The 18749-nt window shown below is 39.5% G+C and overlaps 1 protein-coding gene across 1 annotated transcript in view; it reads left to right on the top strand.

Annotated features, from left to right (window-relative positions):
* The window catches only part of LOC310984129 (CUB and sushi domain-containing protein 1-like), a gene marked incomplete at both ends in the record, with an annotated part of 396452 nt that overhangs the window by 217522 nt on the left and 160181 nt on the right, over nt 1-18749 (top strand). Inside the window, 3 exons of the mRNA XM_083969256.1 lie at nt 2767-2848; nt 5443-5567; nt 11837-11958. Of these exons, the coding sequence (XP_083825382.1) occupies nt 2767-2848; nt 5443-5567; nt 11837-11958 (329 nt within the window). The remainder of the gene's footprint in view (nt 1-2766; nt 2849-5442; nt 5568-11836; nt 11959-18749) is intronic.

Below are 18749 nucleotides of genomic sequence, written 5' to 3'. Positions count from 1 at the left end.
GCTCCCTGGCTGCATTTAAAAAATATTTAAAATTATTATCTAAGTCTCTTTGCATTTTTGACCAGAATTTTAGCCAGAAGACAAGTGTGGCTACAAAGCTGGAGAAAATAATTTGTCTAGAGTTTAATTTGTGGCCGTGCTGACAGTTTAGCCAGAAAAACTCTAGAATGTTTTTTTGCCTCTCTCCACTCTGACACCACTCTGGCTCTGCTCGTTAGACGCAATACACACCCATTATAAAGCTGAAAAAAATCAGAAAAAGTTAAATATTTTAAAAAGTATAAAGAGTTAAAAAGAGAAAAGTAATGCCAATAAAGTCCAGAAAAAGCTGCACGTTTTGATATATGAATTGTTGAAATAGCACAAAGTATGAAGGACTAGAAGAAGACCGTAAAAAGGCGGAAGAAAATGGCCAAACAGAAGAACAATAGTGTGACTGCTCAGCAGTCACACTAATTAGTATCCTTGGTAACACCTGTATTTGTTTATACTCTCTGAAAAGGTCTATTGATACTCTTGACTCACTAGTCAGTGGGACCCCCAACTTACTCTTAGGGTGAGTGCTGCCTCCAGGAAAAATGTCAGGAGGATCCGAGTCATGTGTGGGTTGAAAGTAACAATGTTTAGAAAAGTGGGCGCCTGCTGCGATGTGGAGTCTACTACAGAAGTCAGAAATGCCAAACAAGAATGGGCACCAACAAGGAAATTAATCACTTTCTACCAATTCCCAAAAAGTTGACTTTTTGAGATGAAAGGTTTCGTGGAGACACTTTGATGATATGGAAATGACGTTATGCATCATAAGCTTGTGTTTAAATGTTGAATGGTCTTTTAAGTGCAAATATGGGATTAAGTCAGCTTGTGGATTTTTGACATCAGCCCAGCAGTGATATTTGGCAGCAGTTTTTCCTGTTACAATCTCATGTTGTTTGCATGAGCTGGATTTGTTTCAGCAATATGAACCTTTTTTATTTGATGCCAATGAAAACCATTTGAACATGAGTGAGAGAGAAAGGGATGAGAGAGCACGGCAGACAAAGTGTATTTTACAGTGTGTTTGTGTGGTGATTTTTGGACAGAACATCAAAAAAACACAGCAAAGCAAAAAGACAGCTGGTTCTGTTTGCATCATATCTCACACAAACACACATACACAGTGTCTTTACACTCACAACCCCTCAGCACGCACATAACACAATCACACAAATGCAGCAAATCATTCATCCATCTTTTATGCTAGGATGCACAAAACTTTCGGCTTCCCTTTGTAAATTGCAGCTAATGCGAATGCGAGAGAAAAAGGAGGATGAGCAATCTGGGAATACCAAAGTGGAGAGCTGGAGCGAGTGGGAGCAGAGGCAGAAGCCATGAAGAGAGAGAAATGTGAAAGATACAAAAAAAAAAAGATTGACAGAAAGAAAAGAGGTGCATTAGGTGGTCAGATATTGCTCTTTCTCCAGGTCTGATTTTAAAACTCTCCTAGATTCTCTTTCTGTTATTCTCTTTTTTCCCTTTGTGCTCTTGAGCTCCTTTTTCAGCAGTCTTATCATCTTCTGCATTTTATTCTCTCATTCCTTTCCATTTATTTTTTGTGTTTTGCTAACCATCATTATTCATCCACGGAGTTCCATTAAGACGGACCGAGTCTAAACTGGTTCCTGTCATGTTGTCTGGTCTCATTTACATTTACATTATGTTTTAGGCATGCCCAGATGCTTCCAGCCAGAGCAAAGTCTTAAACCAATACAAGATCCAGAGTATGAGCTGGCCAGAAATCGCCAAGTGTTTTGCTTTTGTGCTTTTTTTTAGCATTGGGAACAGATCATGCAGATAGATGAGAAAAACAGGAAGGAATGAGGGTGAAATGTGAAAACTGAAGCCAGTTCTCTTCATTAAATCTCTGCGTGTGTTGGTCTCCATTTCCACCACAACAGTTGCTCCATCAGTTTAAGTTTATGCAAAGCTTTTTTTTTTCTTTTTCTTTTTTTTACAATTTCTCCCTGAATGTTTATTAAATCTTAATGCATGTATTCACACATGAGTCAAAACATATAATTATGCTTAGACAAAGGCAATAATTACAGCATAGGAAACTCTACATTAGATTTAATAGGTATATGCTTGTCATGTGTCTCGTATAGAAAATTGTATCTGTCAGGTACTGTAACTAATCACAATGACCTTAAAAATAGATGCAGTAGGCCTGAAAAGTAATATTTATCCATAGGGCATGGAATATAGAGTAAAATTAAATGGGAATTAGTTTGTAAAAATGTAAATGTAATGTAATGTCTATGCAATAAAAGAAAAGAGTGGATAAATTAAACTTCAATGTTACAGTAACCAACATTTTTTAAATGACCTGAGCTTTGTCAGGCTGTGGCTACAGGAAGTAACGCAGGCTACGCTTTGATGATTGGTTCTTTTTTTTCAACATTTTATTCATTATTTTACTCAACATTTTTCTCTCTATTACACTGGTCGAATGTGTGAAGTTTGAATATGTGGAATGGGGAATTGACATTAGACTATAGCTACAGATACTGTATAGGATGGCACTTAAATAGAATGAAGCCATAAATACTCTGCTTTTACTTCAGTTGTACTGTGACAAGTCAAATGCTGTGAAACAGGGCAATTCAGAAATATTATGCTTGAAAGGAAAATGTTTATTGATGCCTCAAAAAATTACTAGATGTGGTCAAATGTTAATAATTTAAAGTATGCAGACTCTGTTTAACCTGATATATGTTTTCTTTTTTTCAGTAGGTCAAAGTGGTCTTGCAGGCGATGTTTGTCCAGATCCTGGAGTTCCAGAAAATGGCAAGAGGATAGGCTCAGCCTTCCAGTAAGTTCACTTACCCTAACTTACCTCAAGCCTAACGTTATTTTACTCCCCTCACCCACATTGTCAATGAAGGTATAGTCAACATTTCCGAAAGTGGCCATTATTGATCCAGTGCAAGGGACCTTTGTTGTACATGTGTGAGGTGTGTAGAAACCAGACTGCAGTTGTTTCCTGTGTGTTCCTATACATTTAGTGCTCAGTTCATGTTGAATTCTCAGAAGTCAGACCAGTTTGGTTATTTTTTGACTGATTACTGATGATTACCACTTAAAATGTTGAGCCTTGCTGCCGACTGAAAGGATGTTGCACTGTGAAAACACATATTGTTTGCTCTAGGTGAGTTGATCCCCCTCTCATCCTGCTTTGGCTGTACACAATGCTTGTCTGTGCAACAGGAAAGATTGACAACGGGCGCAGTCGGGGACTAAAGATGAGCTTATTTCAGGCCTCAGGACGCCTTGTGTTTGAAATAGGACTGTCTGTGTTTGTCCAGATTATCTTGAGGTTACAGACGCGGTGACTTTAGGGCCCAGCTCAGATTATAAATTGACTTCTTCAGAAACACCTTCTTTTTTTGTGTGGCCTCACTCTAACCTTCACAAGTCTGCCCCTGTTCTGGCCCCAGAATTAGTCCAATGAACATGAAACATCCCCACCAAAGCATTTTTAGGAAGACTGAAGTGTTTTGTGGTTCATGTATCATCATAAATAATTCCTGTCAGTTGGAGACCTGTTGTTTCAGCTCTGGGTTTTTTAGCTGTGAAGCATCTTATGTAACTGGTGTGTAATAAACTTGAAAAAAACTCAGTAATTCACATTTGCAGTATTTTCAATTCTCCAAAGGTGGAAATGGTCACTCCCCACATGTGGCCTGATCGTCAAAATTGAAGCCGTTATTACTTTCTTTGCCATCTGCACTAGTATTTAAGACCAGAGCCACAGGTCTAACACTGCTGTTACAGATCAATCATTGTGTGTTTACAGTCATTTGTAACCATCATCAGGGGCTCCTCTGTCCAGGGACACACTGTTGACCACCACTATTTACATGTACCAGTTTACATGGGCCTTTACAAGGGTCCCTTCTCATGTGGGAGTTACACACAGGGAGGCCGAGCAGGGTGCCAGAATATGGATCTTGGGTGATTAACAAGGACTTGATGGACGCATGGATTTTTAAATGTTTCGCTCCATGGTGTCTGTCATCTAATTGGTAGAAAGGGAGACATAATTTTATTTAATCAGGAGCGAGCAATTATAAAATAATCACCTCTCCCTACGACACAGCCACTTAGCATCAGCGCTAAATTGTTCTTACATTTTACTAATGATTATGAGCGAATCAAGACAGGCTATTCATTTTTACCTTTTTCGGTGACTATTTCCAGGCCAAACAAAAAAAACAAAAAAACATTTAAATGGTGATCATTTATCATTTAGCAGCTCTGGATCCCGGTGCTGTTCTTTACCATTAGGAACTAAGAGTGCACAAACTCTGAAGGACCATTAGTGGAGTTGTCTGCGTTAGTGAAAAGTCATTACCTCCATGTGTTTGCGTGCATGCACGTTGGCATGGGTGCTTGATGTGTGTTACAGGTTTGTATCTAATCATCATTAAGCTCTGAGATGCTGGAGCTGTGATGAAATAAAGCCTGAGGAGAAATGGAGAGGAAACATAGATGTACAGTAGAGAAGACTAAGGAGTTTTCTCTGCAGATGTGCAAGACGGCTGTAACTTAGTTTGTCATGGCAGTTTTGATCTATAGAACACATTCACATTTGTCATGGAACAGTTTCAAGGAAATGACAACAACAACAAAGTTTACCTCCTGTAATTGTAAATTTCACAGTGTGGTGCTAAGGTATTTTTAGTGCCATCAGCTTCGCCAAAGTAGCAGAAAACTGTAAAGCCAATGACCCAACCCTCCGTGACAATGACACTAACAGACAGATTTGGCCAAGCTGTAAGAGTCCACAGCATTTAACAACAGGGCGGAGCTGCTGAACAACCAGAACTCTAATGTTTTGTCCAGGTGGTAGACTGTGGTGTGTCTCAGCAGGGATGAGACACTAAGCTTTAGAGACAAGACACCATGCAGACTTCCATTTACATAGCTGAACATCCCTCTCACGTGTTAGACAGCAGGGTGTTGGAGAGACAAGGGTAATCAGAACAAGTGATGAAAGAAAATGTGGAGAAGTCATGACGAGAGAAGAGAGGAGAACGGAAGAGAACAAAGAAAAGCAGACAATAGAGAAATGGCATGGGTGGAAAAAGATACAGAGACAAAAGTGTCTCACAGGAAGAGAAGAATTATAGATCCTAATTGGATGATTTGTGATGACAGTTATCTTCCACAAAGATCTAAAAGCTGCTGCATCATTAATATTGTGACCATCACTCATACATTATTTCTACAATTATCCCCTGAAAGTGTCCTCTCGTCTTGCAATACCAGTGATGATGTAAGAGCTTTCTGCAAATATCACAGTGTCAGCTGAATGTGACTTTGTGAAGCAGTCAGAGGCAGCATCAAAATCACCGTTATTACTGTTTTTGACAAGTGTTGTTACTTGTGTGTCTCCATAACCAGAGTCGGCTCCAGCGTCCAGTTCAGCTGTGATGACAGCTATGTACTACAAGGATCAAAAAGTATCACCTGTCAACGAGTCACTGACACGCTGGCTGCCTGGAGTGACCACAGACCCATCTGCAGAAGTAAGTTTCACCCGTCAGTCCGACTCAATCTCCTCAGGTGTTCAGCCTTCGCAGCTAGAATGAAACTGCTTTACACAGTGTTTTCATGTCTACTGACAGCACAAGTCTATTTTTGTTTGAAATATATTAGACTGATTTTGCTGGCATTAAAGGGATAGTCAAGGTGTTTTTGACATGGGGTTGTGTGAGGTAGTCACGCATAGTCGGTAAATTACCTGCATTAAATCCTGAGCAGGCAGTTAGGAGAGCAGACCAGCAGCACTGGCAGACTAGCAGAGATATGAGTTTGTGTGCATGAGGTCATCAGAAAAATATGACTATGTATGACTACCTCACACAACCCCACATGAATACCCAAAATATTAACCCTTTAAGTAACTAAATATATGTTTATGTTGCACTGAAACAGCTATATGAACAAAGGTTTTTATCGCTACAAAGCAAAGAGCTTCACACGACTTCACATTCATGCACTGATGGTGAGGTTACAGCCCGGTGAGGCATCCACCTGCTTATCTGGGATTCTGTGTGATGCTCAAGGACACTTCTGCAAAGCTGAAAGCAGGAAGCACAAGTTCAGCCATCAACCCTGATGACCCGCTTTACCAACTATTATTGCCCCAGAGGTGCCAAAGTTTAAAATATGCCCTACATGTCATCAGAGACTCCGGCGCTGTAGGCGATGTAGAAATGAAAGTGGACCTGTATTTTCATCATAAAGCAGGAATATGTCATCCAAATACAGCAGTATGAATTTTTAATGTGTTCTTAATAGTTCTTGGATGGTCGTAGTGATATGGCAGGAAGACTGTAGTTCTATTGTGCAGTGGCTTCACAGATAAAACCTGTTACTAAGTGAATTGCACTGTTTGGTTTTTCTTCCTCATATGACGTGTTGATGATAATAAAACAAAACTTTATTTATTAGATTATTTTATTTAGGCCTTTCTGCCTTTATCATACTGATAGTGAGGGGATCACATGCTGCAAAGAGCCACAATGTTATCCCCCAACTTTTTTTTAACTAATCAACTAAAAATGATGGTTCTCACTGCTGTCTGAAACCCTGAAGGCAGAAACATGCCCACCTCCAGTCATTAGGCTGGACACCTGGACACTGTAAGAAAGTTACTGTTTGAGCTCCTCAAGTATGGAGTCTGATTCAGGTACTGTAGGGTTGTTGAGAATGTTAGTAAGGTATCAGTCATCCATAAAACTAAGTGAACTAAAAGTATACATGGTATAGCAGAGTACATACATTTTCAGAACTCCGACTGCATGCATAGTTAATGTTCCTGATTATAGTTTTATTTAAGTGAATTCAATTCAGTCTTAAGTAGATCTAGTGTTGAGTAATGTAGGCAGAATTATTAGGATCTTTTTGTGCCAGAGCTAGAAAAATTGTCTCAAAACTTCTGAGTTCTCTACTTGCAATTTTTTATGATTACTTTACACAATGACACTTTAACTACTCATGGAAACTGATACAATTTCTGTGTCAGGTGAAAAGACAGAGATGTATGCCTGTACAATAATGATCCCTCATTTTAAGACATTAAATGGTAACAGCTTACATCAGAGAGACATTAGCCAAAATTTTCCAAAAAGCTGTGGATGGTTATATTAAATTTCTGCTATTTGCTAATGCAGTGGCTCTGAAAGTATAGTGCTATGGAGATGTAATAAATAATATCACTGTGATTTACATTTTGATGTTTGTCGATGTTAAAAACACAACTCATCTTCTGACTGACTGGCACAGTCACTAAATAAATAACTGTGTGAGTGGCAGAGCAATGATGCACGAGCTCTCACTGCCCACGTTTACTGACAATACCCTGTTGGGTTTATTGCTCTACAATGAAAAGGCAGAGACAGCTAGCATACACACCCAAGTGTGCATGTGCATACACACACTCACACTGACACAACAAGTGTCCAAGGGACAATGTCACACACCTCATAGCTGCTGCAGCATTTGCCTTGAGCTGTGTGTGTGTGTGTTTGACAGACAGGCAGTCCCTGTGCTCAGACACATACTGTAGGGTCCCTGTCACATCGTATTATACTGTATGTGTATGTGTGAGCGCGCGTGCGTGTGTGTGTGTCAGTCACTGTTTTGTCTCTATATGTCTGTTTGTGACCGCTAGAACCTGCCAGACCACATGATACTGGCTACTGTTGTCAGGAAGAGGCAGCAGAGGTGGAGGGAGATGGAGAAGGTGAGAGAGGTGACAGGACATGTAGATAATGAGTGTTTTTTTTATTGATCAATTATATGTTTTGTTTTAGAGAAGTGACCTTGAGCAAGTGCTTGCTTTAGGTTTTTGTAAGCTTTTCAGTAAAGAAAGTAGTCAAAAATATATACTCCATGGTAACCCACATGCATTTAATTGAAATGAAAATGATCTAAATTTACAGAGACTAGAAAATAATAAAGTAGAACTTTATTGTTTTGTTTTGTATTGTTATTGTTTCATATGGCAGTTTTACACAGCTGGAGTGGTACTTAAGCACAAAATTAAACAAAACTATGAAAACCCTGAAAGACAAGTGATCGTTGAAAACATTCATCTGTGAGTGGCATAAACTGGTCCTAAGGCTTTAAGAGCTGGACTCACCTGTAGATTTGTCATTTCAAACACATGTGGTGCAATCAAAACACTGTTTAAACTCAAGTGTACTCAAAATAATATTGATCCAAAGCTTTGAAGGTTGCCTCATACAGTATGTTTACGCAAGAGGAGGAAAAAAGATATGTATAAAATGATGTGCAAAACATCCATGGCATATATATTTCCATATGAATTTTGCAACAACCCTGACAGTGGGTGTTAGATTTGAACATTTCACTCAATATGCATTACATTTTATATTCTATTCAATAAAGTGGTAAAGGAAGAATAAACAGATAATATGTGTGAACTGGGTGCAGCTTGTTTCTTTTACTTTGAAACAACAGACAACTTAATTTTGAAGGGAAATGAAATAATTCAGTGAGTGAATTTCCAGCGTGACACAAAATTACACAACATAGTAACAACTGGAAACTGCACATTTAAAGGAGATATCAGTGAAATGTTTTTGTTAATATAAGTCCTAATTAGTCATATTTTCCGTCAGCAATCACTTACATAGAGTGTTTCGACCGGAACACGAGTCTCTCCGTCACTCTGCTCTGCTGTAACCCGAGGAGAAAACATTTCTTCTGGGATACAAGTGTTATCCAATGAGGAGAGAGAACGGCATGAAGGGCTGTGTGTGCAGCCAAGGGATGCGCGTGAATGTGGTGACGTAGCACGAGGACCAATTGATGCCTGACAAGGGCGGGGGCTGCTAACTCATGGTGCGTTCAAGGAAACTCGTACTTTGTGTTTTTTCTTCCTGTGAAGTCATACCAGTTCGATCTGGTACGAGTTCACGGGTCAGAAGTTACGAGTGGCCGTTATAGGGAACTTTCACAGACAACAGGATGGTAAAAACACGAGCTACGGGTTACCTGGAACGCTACCAAGTCGTAGTTGTGACTTGAAGCTGTAACTTACGGTTTCAAAAGCCTGCCTTGAACGCAGCATTAGCCGAAACGGCCGTGAAGCTGATATCTGCTTTAAGGAAATATGTTTGACAAGTGATTTATGTTATGTATTTTGATATTTTATTCCCCTTGTATGTAATCAAAAAGAAGGATACATAACAGAGAGAAAAGGACAGAGAAAGATGAAGAGAAAAAACAGGATCAATAGGTGGTTACACACAAATAAGTGGGCAGGAAGGGGTTAAAATTCCTATACTGTAGCCCCGATGTGTGGTGTTATCTGGCGTTATCGCCCTCCTGGGATTCAAACCCATGAGCCTCTCTCATTCTCTACTGACACTTTACTGTTAATTAGAAGCCGGTCTCTAGGATGAATCGCTATGAATGTGTTTCTGTGTGTCCGCAAATGTGTGTGTGTGTGTACCTGTGTGTATCGCAGTGTGTTTTTGCTCCCTTTTCTAATTAACAGGCAGATCAGTCTTCTGAGGTCCTCCTCTGCCTCTCTTTCTCTCGTGGTATTTTCTGTGTCTCTGTCTCTGTCTCGCCTCTTGCCCTTCCTCCCTCGGTTTATTTTCTCGTCCTTTTTCACATTATCTTCTTTCATCCTCTCTACTCTCTGTATCTTTCTGACCTCTCTCCTTCACGCCTCTCCACGTGGTCTCAGTCACAAGCCGTCTGTATGTACAAACTAGCTCAAAAAAGCTAGCTTTACTTTATTATTCCACCCCTCGATTCATTTTTAACCCCTCTCCTTCTCTATAAATCTTTATTTCTGATGTTTTTACCGTATCCTCTCTTGTCTTGTTTGTTGCTTCTGCTCCTGTGTCATTGGCCCTCTCTCCCTCTAATGGCAGTGATCACCTCCAGCTAACTTAGTATGAAACATAAAGGGCATATATGATCAGGTAGCACTTTCTCCACAGGGTGACAGTGCTTGTTGACTAAAACTGACTGAAAATGTCAAGTATGCCCTTTAACATTACTGCACTCAAGAGAGAGGTTTTAATGGGACTTCTGACATAATATGGCTTTTTTTCCCCCCCCAAATATCCCTTTAAGGCAATAACACACGGGTGGCTTAATGAGGTACTGAAGGCAAGAAATATTACCTTGAATATCACACAGGACAAAATCAATATGGATAATATAGAGCACTAGGAAGAATATTGTGAAAAATGTTGTTGATGTCATGGATCTGCAAGCTTTTTAAGGAGCAAGATTTCTTAATGTTTTAAGAGCAGACGAGGACAGGACACCAGCAGCAGGAGCATCAGACCTTTGCCGTCATTACAACAATAATATACTTTCAGTCAGGCCTATGTTTTGTTTAGGTTTAAGTTTAAGCACAAAAACAACATGGTCAGAATTGGGGAAAGATCATGTTTTGGATTACAAAATGTACCTCGTTTTGGTTAGAAGACCATCAGCACCATGGTTACTCTAATAAACACAGTTAAGGTTGTGGAGCGGTCATGGATAAAAGAAATAACTAAGCTGTTTCACATTGGAAATGAACAGCATTCTCCTTTTTGAAAGCCCTGTTGTTTGTCGATAGAGTGTCTCCACCCCGTCCCCAATAGGGTATACTAAATCTACCCTGATGTATTATACATCTGCCTAACCCCAACTTCCTTCTTTGCTGTTGTTATAGTTGCTACAGCCACAAAATTTTGTTTAAAAATGAAGCATAACCCGAGTCATAAAAAGCTACTTACACAGACTTTTACAGGAGAGTTTCCAACGTTTTCATTGCTGATGTGTGGAAATACAGTGGAGACGGGTTGATATTTGGACAAATACACATCTCTCTTGAATCCAGTGTCTTATAAAGTGTATAGATGAAGTAAAACAAACCTTGTTATAGACAATACCTGGAAAGAATGGACATGCACACAAATACAGCGTGAATACAACTGGAGAGTTAATTGTTCAGATTGTTTTTACGAAACTACAGTGACTGAAAAGAGGAGCTTAGGTTTTGTACCTAAACTTGAGTTACGCATCCAACCAAATAAATCCACTGTACAAACAAACGTTTTTTAGGTCTCTGTGTGTATAGAATCTTTTTCACATTGTACGGATAAATACCGTGTTTTTACACCACTCACAGAGCTACACATTGTTCCCAAGAGACATTTCCCAGTATGAATGTGGATTCAGGCAAGCAATGGTGGTTTTTATTTGGAGAGCAGCAGTATGATAGCCCATGAGTGGAGAGGATTGTTTTTTTTTATCTGTGATTGACTGATGTGAATGCTCACACTGCACCATGCGCTTTGGAGTTATCATTACACTGACAGTAACATCAATCAATCAAATGTTCCAGTGGCATTTGTAGAACCAAATTGAAGAATCACTGAGTTTATCAAAACTGAAACTGAACTTTGACAGTTGATTAGAAGTAAGAAGTAGTAGTTTGATCTCACCAACAGTTGGTGTTTGTTGATCTCTCGTGGAAAGGGAACTTGTTGGATTTGCTTGCAGAAAAATGTTGAATAGGTAAACATTGGTTCATCGACCAAGGATTTCATCTTTTACATATGTTTCCCCTAAAAATGGCACCAAAACAGGTATATAATGGTACACATAGGTGCCAAAATACCACAATACCTTCTTCTCCATCACTACTACTAACTCTTTTCTCTTCCAAAGGAAAGATTTGCATTCTTCAAGCATGGTTTTCATCACCTTATGAATCTTTCCTAAAACTCTGTCGCTCTGTCCTCCTCTGTAGCTCGTACCTGTGGCAGCAACCTCAGGGGCCCCAGAGGGGTCATAACGTCTCCTAATTACCCTGTTCAGTATGAGAACAACGCACATTGTGTGTGGGTCGTCACTGCAATGGACTCTGGAAAGGTGAGCATTTTCAGTATTTCATTTGGACGTACATTTCCCTAAGAGTTTCAACATTCATTATAATATGACATCTCTCTACCTGTAGTCACACTGTATTGTCGAATGTAGTGATGCTAACATGCCAGCATGTGACCTTTGACCTTATGAATAGTATTTTTCTGCCAATTTTCTTGCCAATTTTTTGCCAGATTAATATTCAAATGTTTTATTTTTTAATGTGAGATATCGGCTATTCTGTTTTACCCACCTTTTTTCGCTGTATGGCTTAAAATATTAGCCCCAGTGTTGATGTCTACATGCCTATAGTGGTTGTCAACATTGTGATGAAGATGGATTTGCCACTACAGGAGGAAGTTGAAAGACTGTTGTTTCAGGCGTCCTCTCTTTTTTCCTGCATGCTGACTGGATTCTCTTTCTGTTGCTGAGCTCATGGTCACCACACCCCTCAGCTCTGTGGAGGCAACTTTGTTGTTGAGTCATTGTCATATAGACATTAAATATTCATATACCTGCGGTACAACATCTCAAGTCTCTCTATCTACAGTTTCTTTTGTGGTATTATCTTCTTTTCATGTCTGTCACATATCCTGTCTCCACTTCTACTCCCCTACCCAGCCTCTTTACTTTTTGTCTCCACTCTTCTCTTTTTTTCTTTATCCCCTGCTTACCTCTTAGTTTCTGCTATAGCATCTCCCTCTATATTCTGTACTCTCTACTCCTCTCTCCTCACCTCTCTACTCATCTACTCTGCTCTGTACCACACTCTTACCATCTACTTTCTTCTTCTATCATCTTCTTCCCCCTTTCACTTTGATTTGTCGAAAATGTTTGAAAATGGTTAAAGTAGAGCGAGAGGGCAGAGCAAAAAAAAAGAGCAAGCTAGCATTGAGCTCATTGAAAACTGCAGCAAAAAGGGAGCTGTAAGTAAAGAAGAGCAAAATGAGGCTGAATATTCAGCTTGCTTTTTCAACTGCATCAAGAAGAGTGAAAAGTACTGAATGTCCAAGCAGGTACTTGACATGTGACATTCAAGTTGTCTCCAAAGATGGATTGAAATGGATCTTCTCACCTCTGATCCTGTGAGTGAGTGGGATGAAGAAAGCATTAGATTCAACTGAGGAGAGAGAACAAAAATTCAAGGGAGTGGGAAAATTAGAGAGGAATTGGCTTTTTGTTTTTTGTGTCTGTCTCTGACCTCAAAACTGTGAGATATCCAACAGCTTGTATCAGGCTATAACAGAGTTTGACCCACATGCTACCCGCATATGTCAGTGTAATGATTGTCTCATTCAGTGAACTCAAATGAATCAGTGACTTACTCAAATGTATTTTGAGAGAAGTGAGCATTTTGGAAGTTGTATCAGAGGAGCATAAGGCAGCCATGAGAGTCACGATTTTTTGGAATTAGCATCAGCTCTGCAGCAATGGATGGATGTCTTGTAAGAAGTGCCCATGACATTTCACAGCAACAACTGACGTGGCTGCATTTGTAAACATTTTATGATGAGAAATGTTTTTCATATGATTGGTGATTGTGGTGTCAGGCAACAGATGGAAGACTATACATGTGTAGTGTGTGTGTGTGTGTGTCAGATTGCTGCTGTGTGTGTCAGATTGCTGCTAATGGAACAGTATTACAATAGAGAATAATAGATGTATGTACCCTGAGCTTATGGCAGATGAAATGTATTTTATCTATTATGTGGACATGTGTGCGTGGGTGCACGTCTGTGTGTGTGTGTCTCAGGGGTGCATGTGTGTTAAAAATGCTTCAGGTGTGAGAGCACTTTAAGAATGTACTATAATGACGGATTATGAGCTACTACAGCTGCTGGCATTTGCTGAATGTCACTATCTACATACACAGAAGGATCAGCAAGGACAGAGACAAACAAGAGGATAAGGAAAGAGGTAGACAAGTTGTAGAGTCGGCTATAGAATAGAATCACACAAGGAGTACAATTCATAAATAAAGAAGTCTAAGGCATTAGCAGGACGTTTATCTCAGTGCTTCATATGGAGAACAGCTACCACCTTTTTTGCCTTTCTAATTTTCCTTATCCTCAATCCTCCTCATTCAACCACTTAGTAGAATGATGCAATTTTTCATGATACCACGCAACTCGTGTCTTGTTGATCCGGCAACCAAATGTCCATGGTGCTTTACCATAAAGTTTCTCTCTCTATTCTCTTATTTTTAATTTACTATCAGTACTTTGTATGCGCTCATTTCATAATACAGAGGCAAACTCTATACCTAAAAACTCCTCACTCCTCAAAGAGAACCCCATATTTCGCACAATATGTTTCAATGCTGATCAATCTGTAGGACCATGAACGGTTATTGTGACCTGTCTGGTTTAAATGGTTGTATTGCTGCTTTGATGAAGCCTAATTTGATAAAGTTTCAAATTAATGTTAGAAATATTTCGTTAATAAATATGATTTCGTGAGTAATGTAGCCTAGTTGTCTTTGTCACATTTTATTTGGCATTATTAAATAATTATGCACATTTACAGATATTTTTGATATAAGTGATAACACGTGTTATGAAGGCTATTTTGAACAATAGGTGTGCCTTGAGATTTTTACTTGTCCTTTGGTGTGCCTTGGCCACAAAAGGTTTGGGAACCACTGGCCTACAGTATGCAAAATGTGTGCTTCAAAGTCGATGGCAATTAGTTGGATTACACTTGTGCTGTTTTGTATAAAGGCTGTGTGTTCTATAATTTCACAACCTGTTCTTGACACATTGCTGAAAACACAACTTCTCAGATAAACAGTGCTGCTAATGGTTCTTTGTTGTTTGTTATTTTTTACTCTAAGATTAGATTAATCACTTGTGTTTCTCTTGGGATTATGCAGTAATACACAATATCCTTTCCCCAGTAAAACAGGCTCTTGTTTCTTGAGCTTGCAGGTTTTCCTCAAAATAAGAACCTCAGGTCAGACCTGGGCTTGTTGCTGTTGTTGTTTCTGTTTTGCCCTCCCTGTGTGTGCACATCATTGCACATCAGAGCATGCATGTGGTGGGACGCATCACAGACCACAAAGCCAAAACTCAGCTCTGTGTTTTCTGTCAGCAAGCACCTCTTTGTGTGGACACCTTGCTTAAAGGGCCCTGACTTGAATCCCCTTAACCCTGTTTAAAGCACATTTTCTTTAAGTACATGAGTATTCCTGCTTCACATTGATCTTTAATCATGACTTAATATGTGTGTGTGGGGAATGAGACAGATGATTAAACACAGCACTTTAGTATAAGTATAGGTTTCCAAAAAAAAAAAAAAGATGTGTATGAGCTTTTTGTGGTTGGTGATAAAGATAATGCATAGAGGCTTAGGGAGGGAAGAAGATATTTAAATGGAGCAAATGAGCATGAATTAAGATAAATAACATTCATCTTCTTGTAGACCTTTCTTGTTTTTTCTTCACTTATCTGATTCCATCTCAAACTCCTGATTTGTCCCTCTTTGACTCCTCTCCTCCCCCTCTTCGTCTTTATTCTCTCTCCACCTCACTCGGCCTCTGACTGTCTATTAATCCAGATGGCTTCTTTCATCAATAACATGTTATAGAAAAATGAGACAGAGACAGGTGTTCTTATTGAAGTGTGTGTGTGCTGTTTTGTTCCATCATTGTGTGGGTTAATGTGCAGGTGTTTAAATAGCCAGAAAGTGAAGATGGCTGGTTGCGTGTATTTTGTCATTGTGTTAAGTTCTGAATAAAAGAAGCAAAATCAATACAGTTTGCTCTGGTCTGACAGCCTTTTGGTAAAATGATGTGAGTGCGCCTCTGTTTGAGTGTGCGCTTGTGTTATAAAGTGTGTATACACATCTGATTGTGTTTGATTTCATAAATGCCTACTACTGTCTGTTTTCTGTTTGCCAACTTAATTGCTAAGTGCCAGAGGTTGTGAAAAATGTGTTGTGGAATCAACCGTCAACTTTTGTGTCTGTGTGTATGTACGAGCGCATGCAGATCTGTCAGTCATTTGATTAATTGATATCAAGCAGATAATTATTTTGTTTCAAGTCTGAACCACGCCTGACTGCTCACACACATACACCTTGAAAAGCTTCGTCACACATGCCCATTAGGCCTATAATCACTGCTGTGGTTTGGGTGTATTGTATGGCAGTCAGGTCCCTTTCATGCATGGATCCTCATCATTATTACTTGAGTGTTTGTAGGACACATTCTGTGACATCCTATCAGACTCTGTTAAACTTTACTTGATACAGAAATTGAGGCCAATAAAGGCCTCTGAAAGAATTTGTTTTTGTGCAGTCCGATTCTGCAACAGTGCATTGATTTGTATCAGGATTGTATTATTGCTAATCCTGTTATGCACTGTAATGAGGAAATAATGCATTATATTTATCACAATTAAAAAATGAAAAAAAGTAAATTTTAATCTAATTTAGATAAAATCTACAAAATGTATGTTCTGGAAATAAAAGTAGCGCAGACATTACACTCAAAAGGAACACCCACCCGTCACTCTTCCTTTTCTCTCTAGCTCCACTCAGGCCTTCCACTACACCATCATCATATGTGTTGTTTCAGTTAAGATGAGGAGTATGGCCTGGAATGCAATGGCTGCATGGTGTGTGTCTGTGTGTGTGTGTGTGTGTGTGTGTGTGTGTGTGTGTGTGTGTGTGTGTGTGTGTGTGTGTGTGTGTGTGTGTGTGTGTGTGTGGCAGCTGTGGAACATCTTGGTTTTCATTTTAGTGCCCATCCTAACAGGTTTGAGTGGACATACTGCTTGCATGACGCGTGTGAGTCATATTGTGAGACAGCTGTGATCTGACATCTTTCATGCATGATATGTGCAGTTCCCTGCAAAAATAGACATGGAAAACATCTGCTGGTAGTGAAATCATCATACCAGCACCATTCCTGTACATGAAACTGTCACCTTTCATTGTCGTCTCAATGTCTAGATCTGAATAGGAGACAGACAAACAAACAGACAGACAGGCCACATTGCTATATGGCCATCGCAGTAACCCCACAAAGGCTATAATTATATTATACTGTATAAATAATTTAACAGGTGAAGGACAGTGTACTTTCACTGCACCCTCTCTGACTCTGTCTTGCACTGTCTCTGTTTGTGTCTCGCTCTGAATGAGGGTAAACACAAGTCAAAGGAAACTCAAAGTAGAAGTATAGAACTTGCACTGTTCAAGCTGAAGCAGTTCAGCGATGCAGCTGCCACGTGCACACAAGGCAATCAGTATGTTTTGAGTGCAATAAGACACAAGTGTGTTCATGTATTAATTGACAGTAGTGAGCTTCTACCCCTGACTTTTGCCTTGAACATAGAAGGGAATGCATCAGCAATGATACTGCTCCGAGGAAAATGAAAGGGAACAGTGCACTGTTGTCATGTTGTATTCTATTGTATCACAAAGTAGTTTATGATGCAGTTTCCCCAGAGCTGTCATGTAGCTGTTGCTCAAACATACAGTAGTATGCAGTTTATTTTCTGAAATTGTCCAGCCAACAGGTCAACAGCACTCAAAGGTGCTGTAACACCTCAACAAGGGAGTTACCAGACAACAGCTTTTTGTTTTGTTACCACTTAAGACAAAGGTCACCTCAGGGCAAAAAATTGCAACACATAAATCTGGGCACTTTCTGGTTAAAACCCACATACTTGCAACCTTGCTAGTATATTTTAAAACTGACTTGTACTTTATTTTTCCCACATGGAAAAATTACCTGTCCAAGCATAATACAACAGGGATATTATTATAATATTTCGTTGTCCAAGCATAAAACAACAGGGATATTATTATAATATTTTGTTGTAAGCTGCACAATGACAAATAAATAAATCTAATAAAATAACTAAGCTGAAAAAATTACATATAAATCAGAAATAGTTGCCCCAAATATTGTACCTTTTACTGAACTATGGAGCCATTTTATTACAGTGCAGATGCAGTGACCTTGTTACATTCAAGGAAATTATTCTCTTGTGGCCAGACCTCGAGGAGTTCAGCCATTCTTTCATCTTTTATCTCCATCACCACAGCTGTTTCCACTGAGCTGAGATCAAGTGGAAGTGCCAACATCATGTTTAACTACACATGCTGCTATTCATGGGTATCAATCACTGTATTTTAAATGATCAACATCTTGTTTAATCCATGCACTTTTTTTCTAAAGTAGAGGACATGCAACTAGTTCTTCAGTTAATGTGAAAATAGTTTCGACATGAGGAAGTACGCTGGCTCAGAGCTAGACTGTTGTGGCTCCAGTTTGTTGATTGTTTTTATTTTGTCCCTGTTTTGTTTCCCTCACACAGTCCAAAGACATGCACATCAGTCAGTCACTGTTAATGAGTGATTGTCTGTCTCGGTCAGCCCTGTGGTTAACTGGCCATCTATCGAGGGTCACTCTCTGGTCAGTACTACTGTTAGAGACTCAAAAGCAAAGCAAAGCAATGAATGAAGGCTAAATGCCTTTTATACACAGAGAGATCTAAATTCCTTCCTAGATTTATTCTAATGGCAGTAGACCACGGGAACATCTCCATGCCATTATTATAACAGACTTAACCTCTATTTGACTAATGATTTGACCCTACAGCCGAGCTACTGTCTGATACTCTGGCCCAGTAGACTGCATGGGGCTGTGACATTGGAAGAGGACCTCTGTGCATGGAGGAGCTGTACTTTGTCCTGGTTAGCATCTCATTGAAGCTCTTCACTGCTAAACTAAATGAATTGTCAGGATGAGGATGTGCAAGCAGTGGCCCTCTAGGCACACTGCTCCT

Source organism: Trachurus trachurus (genome assembly GCF_905171665.1).
Source record: "Trachurus trachurus genome assembly, chromosome: 3".
Taxonomy (NCBI): domain Eukaryota; kingdom Metazoa; phylum Chordata; class Actinopteri; order Carangiformes; family Carangidae; genus Trachurus; species Trachurus trachurus.
Note: the sequence above shows the minus strand (reverse complement) of the source record. Positions and strands in the feature narration are given on the sequence as shown.